Here is a 15,693-nt window from a genome sequence, read left to right as displayed (position 1 = left end):
GAAGGTATTGCCAGTCAGATACAATCCCACTGAAATACTGTGTGCGCTTTATACGAGGTTCTCAATCCTTCTGATGCTCAGAATCACTTTTTTCACCTCATAAATTGAGAAGCTCACGGTAAATCTTGAATGTTTCGTTGGAAGAGTTCCTAGCTGCTCTGAATCCAGACTGATGGAGGCTTGTTTCTGAGCAGGGAGTATTTGTAGCACCCACAGTGGAAGCAGGAGGTTGATCGATCAAACTTATCTAAACGTCTTTATAGGTTTCTTGCCCATTCGTTTAATTTTGGGGGGGGGGTCAACAGAGAGCTAAAAATTGCTGAAGAATTGGTCATCTTGGCTCAGTCAGATGTAAACACTGCGATCGGATCAATTTTTTTAACGACATATAGGACGTAGGAGTGGTCGCGTTATCCCACCGTGGTGACCTGTGTGAGGTAACCTATAAACAGAATAATTGTTCAGTGAGTTGTCCATCTAAGTTCAAGGCAAGGAGCGGAATTACTGGGTGAGATCAAGCTGTTTTCATGAAAGGGCGTAAAGTCCTGCTCTCACTAAGACGCTTTCAGATATAACTCGATGGTAATTGACCACTACTAGCAATTTTTACTACGACAAACTAAATAGATGGTTAGCTTTACCACATGCCTTAATTTCTGAGCCTCTGACAGAGCTAGGTCATATGGATGGGACTTTGACCCCTCATAGTCACTTTGTCCTTCAGCCTATCCACTAGCGCTTGCCTCAGACTTCTGGACTGTTTTCCCACCCCTTGGCAATCTGTTTTGCCTAATACCATTCTATATGTATCCATCATTTAGTTGCTGAACTGCCAATCACTGTTTATATACACAGGGAAAACAGGCCTGGTTTGTATTATATAAAACTGCAAATTAATGAATTATTAAATAAGCAAACTAGAAGGTGGAGGGCAATTTCGTAGGATAATTGCACAGGTGAAGGATGAGGTTGGGTTGGAGACACACTTCATCCAAAGATATGGGTGCCTTCAAAGGCGAGCTTCCGTTGCCTGGTTCCGCACCTCCATGGAACGTTGTGGTTGACCAGGGAAGGGTATGAAGATTTAGGTGCAGAGGAAGCCAGGACACAGTGGCAGGAAGGAAATGCAATGAGTTTTTGTTGGTGAAAATCCTTAAGTTGCCGAGATCCTTAAGTCAGTAAAATTGGCTTTTGCAGCTGTATTATTTTTGGCTATGGGTATGTGTTAACCGCACATCGTTTGCACGGGGAAACTAGTGTTCTAAACAACCTGATCTGTGTTTTGGAAGACTATGCGTACGTCGTCATTTGTTGGTTATGCTATCGATGGGACCTGCAGGTGAGCCATGTTAGTATTCAGGTGTCTGTGCTGTTGTTCCAGCAGGTAGGAGCCGTATACCGTGGCTGAGCGGAGGGCCTTCTTGAGTGATGGGCCTATTTTGGCCAAGGGTTAGTGGCACCTGTCAGTGGAGGGTGGAAAAGTATCAAGAATTCATTGAGTAGCTGTGGGCTGGTTTTGTTCATTGGATGATGGTCGAAGGGGTTCTCAGCCCAAGAATGGATCCAGTGTTGTGTCGGTAGCAATGATAGCGGCTTTAGCATTGTCGTAAAGGTTAATAGTTAGGGTGGCAGTGTTGCCATTGGATACGGTAGTAGCAAAGTATATGGCCCAGGATTTGTCCCTCTTGGGAAGATCATGGAAGCCTCCCAGAGGTGAAAAACCAGGCCTACAGTGGTGTAGAAGAGGATGTTGTTGAGCAATAAGCAACGACTGAATGGGGTAAATATTTCTTTGCACATCAGACCTGTAGTTAGGTTTTAGTTCTTATAATAGGATCAAGGCCTCCAATGTCCTAGGCTGTGTTTGGTGTTTGATGGGGGAGATTCTGTTCTTCTGAAGCAGAGGACAGTCCATCTGTTCTAGGGCCTGGGGCACCGGCCAGCACACGAGGCAGCAGCAGGAAGTAGCAGCTCTGCCCACCTGCTCCAGAGTACAGGGCGTAAGATATTTACAAGCAGAAGTACAGACAGTACAGAACTCCAGCCAAGACAACTGTCTCGACACCTTTACTCCTTTAACGAGGGGAGGCTTTTGTCCCCAAGCTCGGACATGTGCTTTCAGATATAATCGGATTTATTCCATTTCATTCTGAAGAGAAGTTATTAAAGTTAGGGAAATGTAGAGAAGAGATGCTACTGGGACTGTGTGAACTTGTGTGAGTGAGGCACTCGCTCACGGGAGATGCTAATGGGACTGTGTGAACTGGTCTGAGTGAGGGATTCACTCACAAGAGATGCTCCTGCTTCTGGCACTGTGTGAATCGGTGCGAGTGAGGCACTCGCTCACGGGAGATGCTCCTGGGACTGAGTGAACTGGTGTGAGTGAGGCACTCACTCAGGGGAGATGCTCCTGCTACCGGGACTGTGTGAATCGGTGCGAGTGAGGCACTCACTCACGGGAGATTCTACTGGGTCTGTGTGAATCGGTGTGAGTGAGGAACTCACTCACACGAGATGCTACTGGGACTGTGTGAACTGGTGTGAGTGAGGCACTCACTCACAAGAGATGCTCCTGCTTCTGGCACTGTGTGAATCGGTGCGAGTGAGGCACTCGCTCACGGGAGATGCTCCTGGGACTGAGTGAACTGGTGTGAGTGAGGCACTCACTCAGGGAAGATGGTCCTGCTACTAGGACTGTGTGAATCGGTGCGAGTGAGGCACTCACTCACGGGAGATGCTACTGGGTCTGTGTGAATCGGTGTGAGTGAGGAACTCACTCAAGGGAGATGCTACTGGGACTGTGTGAATCGGTGCGAGTGAGGCACTCGCTCACGGGAGATGCTACTGGGATTATGTGATTTGGTGTGAGTGAGACACTCGCTCACAGGAGATGCTCCTGCTACTGGGACTGGGACTGTGTGAATCGGTGCGAGTGAGGCACTCACTCATGGGAGATGCTACTGGGATTATGTGATTTGGTGTGAGTGAGACACTCGCTCACAGGAGATGCTCCTGCTACTGGGACTGTGTGAATCGGTGCGAGTGAGGCACTCGCTCACGGGAGATGCTCCTCGGACTGAGTGAACTGGTGTGAGTGAGGCACTCACTCAGGGGAGATGCTCCTGCTACTGGGACTGTGTGAATCGGTGCGAGTGAGGCACTCACTCACGGGAGATTCTACTGGGACTGTGTGAACTGGTGTGAGTGAGGCACTCACTCACAAGAGATGCTCCTGCTTCTGGCACTGTGTGAATCGGTGCGAGTGAGGCACTCGCTCACAGGAGATGCTCCTGGCACTGTGTGAATCGGTGTGAGTGAGGAACTCACTCACGGGAGATGCTCCTGGGACTGAGTGAACTGGTTTGATTGAGGCACTCACTCAGGGGAGATGCTCCTGCTACTGGGACTGTGTGAATCGGTGCGAGTGAGGCACTCACTCACAGGAGATGCTACTGGGTCTGTGTGAATCAGTGAGAGTGAGGCACTCGCTCACGGGAGATGCTACTGGGACTGGGACTGTGTGAATCGGTGCGAGTGAGGCACTCACTCAGGGGAGATGCTCCTGCTACTGGGACTGTGTGAATCGGTGCGAGTGAGGAACTCACTCAAGGGAGATGCTACTGGGACTGTGTGAATCGGTGAGAGTGAGGCACTCGCTCACGGGAGATGCTACTGGGACTGTGTGAATCGGTGAGAGTGAGGCACTCGCTCACGGGAGATGCTACTGGGACTGGGACTGTGTGAATCGGTGCGAGTGAGGCACTCACTCAGGGGAGATGCTCCTGCTACTGGGACTGTGTGAATCGGTGCGAGTGAGGAACTCACTCAAGGGAGATGCTACTGGGACTGTGTGAATCGGTGAGAGTGAGGCACTCGCTCACGGGAGATGCTACTGGGACTGTGTGAATCGGTGAGAGTGAGGCACTCGCTCACGGGAGATGCTACTGGGACTGGGACTGTGTGAATCGGTGCGAGTGAGGCACTCACTCATGGGAGATGCTACTGGGATTATGCCTGCTTTGCGTGGCCTTGTGTGACTTTGCAAAGAAATGTAACACAATGCAGCAACTTGCACTGCGTTGCACTACATTTCTTACTTCTAGGCAGTCCGTGGGTGGTGCATGGTGGTTCCCATGCACCCACCCTTAAATTTCACGCAATTCCAGTTTTACTGAGATTTGTAAAGCTGGAACTGAGTGAAATCAGTACACCTACCACAGAAAGTACGAGGAGAAATATGCTTGTTTCTCTGTGTTACTTACTCTTGTTATGTGTGATGCATTCTGCTTCACACAAAGATAAAGGAATATGCCCCTTTGAATCATTTTGTGCAGAAAGGCGTTCCTTCCTGCACATCACAAACCCTGCCCATAACACAGGCTGTCACATGGGGACATTGCCGTCTTCTCTAAGTTAGCAAGAGCACGCTGCAGACTGTCAGTTACTTTGCACACATTACTACTAGTCTATTTTGCAAATGCCTCTTGTGCCGTTTTTCCATGAGAACCCACAGCTATGTTCACACTGCAGGTTCCTGGGATTTAGTCTGAACATTGTGAGCAAGGTCGATCAACAATGCCCCTTGTTATTCAGTTCTGGTCAGGCCCTAGCACCTAAACAAAACATACTGATGCAGCTGTTGTTTGGGAATACCTACTTTGGTCTTATTGGAATACACAAATGGGTAGCGGACACTTGGAGAGGGACCTTTCCAGGGAGAAGAGCAAGACCGCACCTGCGATGTCGATCAACCATCTATAGACTGAGGTCAGGGTCTGCAGAGAACGCCCAGAGATCTTCTAATATGTAATCATTCTGCTTCTATACAAAGGGAGGGAGGTTAGGCTACACTGTCTTTTCATAATGACAGCTCCTTTCAGGATTTATGGACTACTGGTTATGCTGACCGTATTTGTGTTAGGCATTTTCCTGCTTATTGTGGCATGTATACTGCATATTAGAGCACGTTAGTTAAAATAAATATTTTGAACTTGTTTGTGTCTCTGTAAGATCTTATTGTGGACAAGTACAAGAGTACGAGTGAAAGGGTGTGTCTTGCAACCGCGATTCCTGAGAGAGTCAGGAGTGTTGTGTTCTGAGGTGTCTAATCAATTGCTTCTTTGTGAGTAGGAGAGCAAGTGAGACACTATAGCTAGTCGGTCCTGGGCTCATGGGTACTAATGTGGTAGGATGACTCCGTCCCTAGGAACTAAGGTCCCATAATCCTACGCATAGTTCTGTGTTTGCGGAGAATCCCTGCAACAAGGCAACAAGGCACCATGGTGCAGGGTTGCCTGGGTTGGCGCTTGGTAGCCTCAAGTGTGCCAGCGCAGGGAGAGAGCTGAAGACCATCATTCCTTAGTATATATGGTGCTTTTCATCTCTCTCCTGTTCGTACAATGCAGCCTAACAACTGTGCTTGCTGCTCTGCGTTGCATGATAAATATACCCCTTTGTTTCCATGAACTTGACAAATAGGCAATAACTTGCCTGACTGAGAGGTAGGTTCTTGGGTTGTTAGAAACCAGGGAACACATTTGCTATTATTGCATGCAACGCAGCGCAGCAAAGCAACTAGTTGACTGCATTGGGTAAAAGGGAGGGAGCAGAAATGTTCTGTGGCATTTTAAGGATTTCTGTGGCCCCAGGCAAGGCATAGTCCACTGTCCATAACAATTTATTACCCACTTCTGTGCAAGTTGTAGCCGCCTTGATGGCAAAAAAAACCTTTGGAAACAGTCATTACACAAAACAATTGAAATATGTTTTTCCAAGAATCCCAGAAATCCTTACGATGACACTGGGCAAAGAGAGAAAGGGGTAGAGGTAGGCAGAGAGAAGAAGAGGGGGTCAGATAAAGAAATAGACAGATGTGAACTAGAGAGAGATAATGTTTACTTTCCGGGTGAGACCATTCTGAAGGTGGGGGCTGTTGGCAATTGCCCACTTGGCCCATGCCTTAAAACATCTATTTACAAAGATATGGAGCATTTCGGCGCTTTCCTTCCGCTGGTGCACTGTGTGTGCTGCCTAGCACCAACACAGGCACCCTTGCAACTTGGTGCAAGGGTTCCTGTGCTATGGACAGCATTTCTTTTGTGCAGAAATGCACACATTCCTGCAAAAAAGAATCCTTAGGGGTATATTCTTGTACTTATGTATCCTGGAGAATGCAGCACATGTGGAAAGAGAAAGTAATGAGAAGAAATAAAGATATTTCTCCTGGTTATGCCTCGCTCTGGTAGGCACATGATTCTGGTGCAATGCTAAGTTCACAAGTCTTTGCAAATCTGTGTTTGCATCAAAATACAAGAGTGGAAGCATGGGAGCCTCCATGTAATGCCTGCCCAACACAAAGTTAAGCTATGCGCTATGTTGCGTCACTTTGTATTTACTAAACCACGCAAAGCCACGTAAAGTACATATGTAAAGATATCAAGGATCAGATTGTAATAAACTGCACTAACAATATGCAAATTCAAACAATTCAAACAAAATTGCTCAGCAATAAACAACCCCCATTAGTAAAATCACTTTTGATTGCAAAAAGGATTTAGAATACTTCTGCATACTTAAAAAGTATTGAATCCAAATACATATAAAAGTGTGTGTGAAGGAGACATAGCTAGCAAGTAGACTAAGTATGTGAATGCAGTGTACTCCAAAAGTCGGAATAGAGGAACAAATGTGTTCAGGGAAAAGGAAATTAAGATTTTTTCAAAATCCATGTTATAGAACTGGGAGTGTCAAACATTTGGCTTCTTCAGTAAACGGTCCAGTGAGGAAAGTGAGATGTATTGATGTAAAAAGTCAGACATTTTTCAGATGTATGCAAGGCCGGTGGAAATGGTGGCAGCAGAAACATTAACATATTTACTAGAAATCTACAGTAAGTAGAATAAGACACCATTGAAGAAGATGATGTTCTAGTTGTGAGGGTTACAATGGCGATGGTCACCATTGGCGACGCGAATTATTGTGATGCACTGAATGTGGTAGAAACATATAATCCACCTGAACGCAATAGCTCTATTCATGGAGTGAATATGGAAAGACTCTGGTTCTCTGTGTAGGTTAATTGATTGGAAAAGAGGAAAACTGTTTATAAATATGAAGTTAGAGAAATCAATGTTAGGCTTGTTGAATATTCTGGCATGAAATGACCCATAGTAGGTTGTTTTTTAAACAGATTTTTCATACAGAGAGAGGAATACCTAAGGAAAGGTAAATGTGGTGCAGAAAGCTGGGAAATGCAAGTTTTATGTATATGAAGTAGAGTCTTGAGGGAATAGATTAATTGTATGCACAGTGATAAATCTGTGATAGTGAGGGAGGCACCTACTGTGACTGTCAAGCTCCCCGAAAGACCTTGGAAGAAAGTAGGTTTAGATATCTGTGGACTTTATGGCTATGGAAATGTGAGGGGTAAGTTTGCCATTGTCTTTGCAGACTATTTTTTAAAATGGCCATAGGTGAAGATGGTGAGTAAAGTGAGAATGCAAGATATAATTTATTTTCTTTATAACAAGTTTATCGGGGAAGGTACCGCTCATGAGATTGTGACTGATAATGGTTCTCTATTTCTAGAGCTATGTCGAATTTTCTGATGAGGCGGGGGATAACTCACCACAGGACAGCTTTATATCATCCCAGAGTAAGTGGATACGTAGAGAGATTTAATAGAGTGTTAAATGACTGTCTCCAGCTATCTGTGCAGGTTGGTTTGAAGTGGAAGGACAAATTAAATAAATTATCAATCTGTGACTTGCATGTCAAATCTGTGACAGGCAAGTCACGATGTGTACTGTTGTGTGGAAGGATTCCAGCCACCTCTGTGTGTCTACCTTGGATGGGGAAAAGAGGGGTGTTGAAAAGTGATCAGTTGTGAGTGTCAAAGGAGGTGATGAACAAGCAGGAGGCATACAAACAGCGAGATAATTAAAGGATGTCTAGATGTGTTTGGAAGTTTTGTGTGAGAGATATTGTTCATGTCAGCTGAGTGTATCGGTGATAAAAGGAAATCCTAGGAAGATCAAGATGGTGTTTGGGAACACAGTTAGTTTGGAAAATGGCAAGAGGGGGAATGTTAGAAGGTTGGCTTTGTGCAAACAAGGGTATGGTGTAGAAGAAAGGAAAGGAACAGCTGCAGCGCCTTATTCTTGAGATCTTCTTGCAACAGTCAGTGATTCTCTAAGCACTAAACCCAAAACCGATTATATGAATATATTTGAAAATTAGATATCTGAGCCTAAAAACAATTAAATTAACTCGATAGCCACTGCATAATCAGGCCAGTGGACATATCAACCTAAAACCCATAAACCTCCTTGACCAGCCGAACTATTAAATGCGCCTTTTTTCAAGGTTTTGCGCACACAACAAACAACTTTGACAGCGTCATTTTAACAGGTTTATTTTGAAAGATTGGGAAAATGCCACATTATCACACGTTCACGAATAAATGTAAATGTTAGAGGGCAAATTAAAAAAAAATTCTTGCTTTCACACTTTTATTTCCAATATCAATCATGCAGGAAAAAGGCGTTCCTGTGTTGTAAATGTTTGACTTGCTGTAAGTCAAGAAACGCCCTGTGGCTCCTGAGGTGCACAGGAGGCTTTTTCTACAGCGAAAGAAATGAGCGCTAACAAGTTATTTTGGTAAAGCGTTTATGAAACAAGTGTTGCCAAAGCCGGTAGGTCTAGGTTTAATGTGCTAAAGCATACACATTAGAGCAAGGCACTTGAAAGGGACCCAGCAAGAGAGGATAGAGAGGGCTATAGATGTCAGGAAATCCCTCATGCAGTCTGAGGTAGAAAGTGGTGGCCCGAAAGCCCACCTAGGTATATTGTACGTAGAAGAACGGTTTCACAGCTGGGCTGACAAAACTCAGACCTAATGGAGCCTGTCCCCTTCATGGTAAACAGATGCTCAGAGGAGGGGGGTGACAAGAAGAGAGGAGGAAGTGTGTAGGCCATAACCGATTGATTAACTCAACAGACCAATGTTGAGTAGACTGCTTTTCGCACCATGTCTTATGCCAAGGTGCCAGGGTACACTTGGGTATGGAGGGCCCTATGGTACACCTGGGTATGGACAGCACTTTGGAATGTTGGCAGGGGGCTCGATCATTTATTTTGTAGGAGTGGCAGAGTTGAGCACCCCCTGGCGTCATCTTATCTCAATGCCAGCTGAAAAGAGAGCACTAGGTATCACTGTGCCCTATTTGTTTGGTGGCGCTGTACTCTATGGCTGGCACAACTCTCGCTTCATTGAGGGAGGGCAGACAGGACTGCAAGTCTTCAGTTATCTTTGGAGGGACCCAGTCCTGGGCCTCACTGGTGGAGGTCCTCTGTGGCTGGCAGGGCTCTGCTCTCAACGGGCAGGCACCTACGGCTTACAAGGAGGACCTCTTGCTGGAAACCAACATATACCCGTGCTCGCAGGTTCAAGGGAGCGCCATTAAGTGAACTCTCCTGCCAGGTGGAGAAGTGGTGTCACGTTGGAGGGCACGAGTGCGATTATTGGTGCTAAAAAAAAGCAACTGTAATATAACTGTATGCTTAAGCAAAAACTCTGGATTTTCAGGGAAAATATGTTATCATCTTCATTAAAGCTGAGCCAACTCTGGTGAGGGTAAGAAACATATGTATACAGCTCTAGTTACGTCTACAAACAGTGAGGGGAAGTCTGTCTTCCCTCTCTATTCTGGACTAGAGTGTATATCCACTCAGGTAGAGATGCGCCACCAGCGGGAACCAACGCTCTATACTCAATAGGATGGTTCGATGCAGTCTTTAGAACAGCAGAGCAGGGATAAGTGCAGACCACATCACAAAGCAGGGGGTCCTCCATCACATGCCGTTAAGGTGGGGAACGGGGGACTATATTGAGACAGTTACTGTAAGAATCGAGGAAGGAAATATGCTTGCAAGCAAGCTTTTCTGTACATTAAAACAAAACATTGGAAAAGAACTTCGAATAGAAAAACCTGGCCATCTTTTAGTATCTAAGAGAAGCGATGTGTGCAGCCAAATATCAGAAGCAAAGCTTTTTAAAATGATTTGAAATGGGCTGCAGCTATAAACTGGAAACTTATAGAGCCCAAGATTTAAGGACCAGTGGCCTGTTGTGGACCATAAAAGGATCTCAGGGCAGCAGTCAGCTGCCATGTTAGATGCCAAGGACACAGTGGTTCTATCAATATGCAAACCCATTCATTCCTGCCAGCTGATTCGTCCTCAGAGGTCAAATCTAATGATGGGAGTTATTTGAGTATCACTGCTGTGTGTGTGGCAGACTGATATTCTACTTAGTCCTGATGAAGAGGCACATGACATGGAACACATCTTGATTCATAATCAAAAACAATCACAAATAACATAGGGATTTCACCAAAATCACAATGGATTAAGAGAGGGTGCTGGGCATAAGGGAGATTTCCTGTTTAGAGCCCATCGCAATTCCTCATCGCATTACATTATTAGCCCAAATTTCTGAGCATCCAAGCAATGCTGCTGGGCATCTGGTCTAACAATATGGCGCGTCAGCAACTACATGATTTATTTTGAATATTTATTAAGTGATACATTCATCCTTCCATAAATTCCTGTGCAAACTTCTAAAAAAAGATTCATTCTAGGGAAAGGTGATCTGTAATAAGAGAAGAACAGAATATTTGTGTTACAAACAGAATTCTTGGCTGCCTATAACAGGTAGTACAATGTTGGCTGATGGAGGGATGATCCATGCCAAGAATCCAGAATAACCACTTACTATGTAAATTACACTCATTTTCATAGTATATTAATGTATTGTGTGTCTGTCATAAAAAGTGGCATGAATATGCCATCCATCTACCAACATTGGCCCACCCTAGCAGAGATCGACTTTATCCAAGTTTCTTCATCTTGTTCTTCTCTGCTGCTCTCTACTACAATCCAACACCACCACCACCACCATCACCACCACAAAGAGTCTTACATGGCAGCAAAACTTGCAAAGGTTACAAAGGGATCATCTCCTTTCAATGATCTGAGAGAGAAATCCAGAATCAGATGATACGACCAAGTGTTCTATCTCAGGCCAACAGCAAAGCGGATGCAACGAGGAATCGTTATGAGAGACGATGCGAAGGCCACTTTGGAAAAAAAGGTCTTCACACATGACATCATCGAGACTGGATCATTTTCTTATGTGGGTCGAACACATAACGCTTAAACCAAAGGTTGATCAGGACGGGGTGTGTTTCAGCCTTGCCCTCGTCCTCCTTGTTGGTGCCGGTGGAGGCGGCGGTGTCCCCCTTTCCGGCCTTGGATTTCTTTTTAGAAGATGGAGTGAGGAGCTGTTTGGTGTCTGCCTGAAGTCCATCTGAAAGACAAATCAGGAAAAACAAGATTAATACAAATAATAAAGAGAATCTCACGTTCAAGTCTGAGGGTGTTTGGCGCGTTTTGCAGTTTTTACAATCAATGAGACCAAGGACGCATGCCACCTGACCTAGTGTATGCACAAGACGGCTGTCAGCAATGCTGCAGCCGCCGCATTAAGCATCAGTCAGGTTTTCAATAAACATGTTGAACTACGTTAAGTTTGGGAACTCTTGGCCATTCCCATGGAACCATGCCCCATAGACAAAACGTGATAGCATTCCTGTATCCTCTGGATAAAGGAAGAACCTATTTCCACACTATGCTCTACCTAGGTGGCTTACAACGAAACCAGCACATGCCAATATTGGAGGGGATACCGCTAAACTTAGCTTCACTAATATCAAAAGGGCACTTAAAGTCGACCAGTAGAGCGACATTAGAACTTACGATACCCACAAACGTGGAGTAGTGCGGATTATAAGATAATCAAGAGGAATTATAAGTGGAGGAACTGAGCAACAAGAAATACTCACAAGATTTTTACCCAACGTACTCATATACAATTTGAGCAGAGAGTTTAAACAAGGCCCATAGCGGTTTTTGAGCAAATAAGTAAGCGACAACTGCGCATAGCTGGAAGTCTCGTTGGTTCAAATATTGGACCAAAGTCAGTGGTACGCCTTGATTTTACAGAGAAACGAGGGGAGAAGATATACAGCAATTGATCACATACAGAGACAATAATACTGTGTCTTGATAAATATGGGAATATATATATGAAACCATCGAAACGTGTTGACGCCATTAGGAGCATAATCAAAGGACAAACACATACAGGGTTAAATACTGATGGAAGCAATGTATTAACTGTAGTGCTTTGGAGTCCTATTTGATGTGCATATGTATCTGACAAGGATTGTGTCTTACATTTTATGTTTGTTTCCTTTATGCTGGTCATAATTGTAATTTGTTAGTCATCAAACTCCCGGTGATTTAGTATTGTATGTTTTTTTATGAGGAGGAATTACTGTTTTATTGTGTAATAATTGTAAAGCTTTATGCGGTTTTATCTTTTGTATAATGGAATGTGAAGGACAAATGATTTTTTATAATAAAGTGTCACTTTAATGTTTTGGATATAGTATTCAATATTTTAATGTATTGTTAATCACTGGACTGGAATTTTCTTAATTTACTGGGTCATGGGAATTTTGGTTTTGGTGCTACCTCCACTGCACCCATAAAGAAAAACATACATTAAATTGTTCCTCTTTTTTTATCCCAGGAGCCAGGCAGGCCCATGTACGTAGGCCAGGCTCCCTCCCTTGCACATAATCCAGTACCATGCTTGCAGCTCACATACCTACATCGTTGACTTTTGGACCGCCCTACACCGTTGCTTAGGACCATGTTGCTATCTTTGTTAATTTTTCAGAGATAAAGCAACCAATACAGCCTTGTATTTCCTGCTTTCTAGGTTGAAAATGGGAGGATTGGCACACCAACCAAGGCAGGATGCTTCACAAGAAGAGCTCTGTGCTAGACGCCTGTCATCCTGTTCAATAGCGTAGCGGTAACCTAAGAAGCACGCCATTGGCTGATTCACCCCAGAATATATGCAGGCAATGAATAAGGAAAAAGAGGTCTGCAGAGCAACCTGGAGAAGGCAACCAACCATGTGCCGAACTCGTCTACAGGAGGTGCCTGCAAGGATGTCAACTAACGATCCATAACGTAAAGGGACTACAGTACAATAGTCATGCTACTCTGTGGCCTTCCCCCAGGAAAAAACTCTTTGTGATTCTTAAAAAAAGATGATGACGCTTGAGACACTTCCTTTTTAAGTTACGCAGTTCTCTCTTAAACCTCTTTACAGAGGAAATTTAAAACACGTACAAAGATTGAATCTCCCAATGCTGCCGGAGTAATCAATGTCAGATCAGTGGGTGGTACTTCTCTTCCAATGCTTGATTTCTTTACGCCGATGAGCATTATGTCAATCATGAAAGAGAGTAAGTATTCTGCAGACATGTCTCCTGCCTCCATGCCCAAATCCTTGAACGCCTCTCTGGTGGAACCAACATATCTTAGATGAATTACCTCTCACTTCTGACAAAAGTGATCTCAGGATCCTTCAAGATGAAGGCTCTAATATGATCATTAAGATGCCACAGGCAGATGCCAGCAGCTTTTGAACTATTGCCTAATAAAGGCATTTTTGTGAAACAACTTCAGATGTCTGTAGACCTCTTTGAGAACCTGCATTACTCCATTCAGGTTTTTCCTCCACTTTGTGAGACGGAGGGCTCACCATGAGAAAGGGCTGTTAAAGAACTGCTGATGAAGTTTGCTACAAGGACATATTGTGCCTGATTCACAAAGGTAACTGACACTTTTGAGTACGTTTACACTTTAATATGTAATTGATTTGATTTAATGTAACATTATTTCCTATAAGGCTTTACTGTAAGTCCCTCCCTCCATTATTTTCCACTGGAGAGTGTTTCAGAACCGGTGGTTGCCGCTGAGAGTGCTGGACTTACCACTGTTTTTTAATAGTAAGTTACACTTGGAGTTTCTAAATACTGAAAAGTAGTAAAGTTACTCAAAAGTGTAAACTTAGGCAGGGTGGCTAAGATGGCGGTGGAGTAGGACGTGCTTCTGGTCCCCTCCGTCCCCAGGCCCTGCAAAGCATTGTTTAGCGCAGGCCCCAGGAGTCCTCTTTGGCTTCTGGTCGCTTTGAAGACCTTATAGAGCGGGGGCCAGCAGTGGTGTGCTCCCCGACGGCGCAGGAGCCTGCCTTAGCGGTGCCGGAGACAGCGGAGGTGCCTGAGCCCGGAGCGGCGCCGGGAGCGGTGGCGCTCAGAGGCGGCTCGGGAAGTCTTGGTGTGATGCGGAGAGCGGAGACCGGCAAATCCACCTGGGCACTGTGGTGAGGTGCCGCGGGGACCGACCAGCAACGAGGGGGTGCCCGCTCGACGCTGTGTCCGCTGATCCCCGGGCAGGGGCGGAGCCTAACATCCGCGAGCGCCCGGAGCCACAACGAGGCCTGCTGCCAAATTGAGACCGTGGTCTGCGGCCTAACTAGAGGAGCGGCCGGCGCAGCTCCCGAGACCCGCGCAACTGAGCGGAGGTCTGGACCACGCATTGGAGCTAGACTGGGCTTCGGAAGAGTGTAATCGGCCCCCACGGGAGTGGGTGGCAACTGGACTGCGGCGGTGAGTGCAGCGGCCTTCGGCTGGTCCCATATGCGCATGGTGGTCTGAGACATTGGCTGGTGACTGACACCTGGGTGCAGGACGACGCGATGGCCTAGGCCACCAGAGGGAAGCAACGCTGCTGAGGAGTGCCGGTGCGGGCAGCGGGTGAGCGCGGCCACTGCCACTGCTAATTGGGGGGTCGGAGAGCTGTACAGAGGGACATTTGCCGCGGGGGGACCCTGACGGCGCCATAAAGAAGGCATCAACTGCGAGCTGGTTTCTCCTCCCCCCCCTTCCCCCGACGCGGGAGTTGAGACCCTGCTGAAGCACAGGAGCAAGCAGGATCGGACTGCTGAGTGGGACCGCGCGACACCCAAGGAATGTGATCCGGCTAATCGAAGCACCTGCTAGCGTAGGGGTCCATAGAGATTGATTGGTCCCCTAGCCTTTGTCTTTCTGGCTGCATAGCGACTGGGCTGTCGCACCGCCCCTGGCTGTTGGAGTGGGGGCTGGAGTTGCGGAGGCTGCCTCCACTGGACCTGGTCTACCTCCACCAGTGTGACGAACAGGGGCTGTACCAGGTGGCCTGGGCAAAGGACGAAGGTGAGCGGCAGGGGCCTTGAAGGGATTCTGTCTGGTGGCGGGGGGACACCGTTCGTGGTGCCTCCCGGGAAGTCGAGAGGGAACGCCGCAATGTCTACCGTTTTGCGCAAGGGGAAGTCCGGTAAAGATGGCCAACCGAAGAGCACCCAGCAGCCAGCGTCCCCTGGCCCGAGTTCCTCCCCTAAGAGGTCAGATGATGAGGCTCCCGTAACCAAAGCCTTCATGACTGACCTCTTCAAGTCCATGAAGGAGGACATCTCTGACCTCCGAGCGCAACTGACATCTGATCTTCGGGAGGTGCGGAGGGACGTGGACGCTGTGGGGGAGAGAGTAGCCACGCTAGAGGATCACGATCTTAGCATGGCGAACGACGTCCACCAGTTGCAGCAGGACTTGCTGAGGCTCACTGAACAGAATTTGGATCTGCAATCCCATGCGGAAGACTTAGAAAACCGCTCTCGGAGGAATAATATTCGCATTCGAGCGGTGCCATGGGATGGCGAAGCGGGTGATCTGCGTG

General features: G+C 46.4%; 1 protein-coding gene across 1 annotated transcript in view; it reads right to left on the bottom strand.

Annotated features, from left to right (window-relative positions):
* Positions 1–8,399: 8,399 nt before the first annotated feature.
* Positions 8,400–15,693, bottom strand: part of EEFSEC (eukaryotic elongation factor, selenocysteine-tRNA specific) — a 675,218-nt gene continuing 667,924 nt past the window's right edge. The window contains exon 7 of the mRNA XM_086939292.1: positions 8,400–11,368. Coding sequence (XP_086795418.1) covers positions 11,169–11,368 — 200 coding nt within the window. The 3' untranslated portion in view covers positions 8,400–11,168. The remainder of the gene's footprint in view (positions 11,369–15,693) is intronic.

This window comes from Lissotriton vulgaris, chromosome 9 (assembly GCF_964263255.1).
Source record: "Lissotriton vulgaris chromosome 9, aLisVul1.2, whole genome shotgun sequence".
In the NCBI taxonomy this organism is placed as follows: domain Eukaryota; kingdom Metazoa; phylum Chordata; class Amphibia; order Caudata; family Salamandridae; genus Lissotriton; species Lissotriton vulgaris.
Note: the sequence above shows the minus strand (reverse complement) of the source record. Positions and strands in the feature narration are given on the sequence as shown.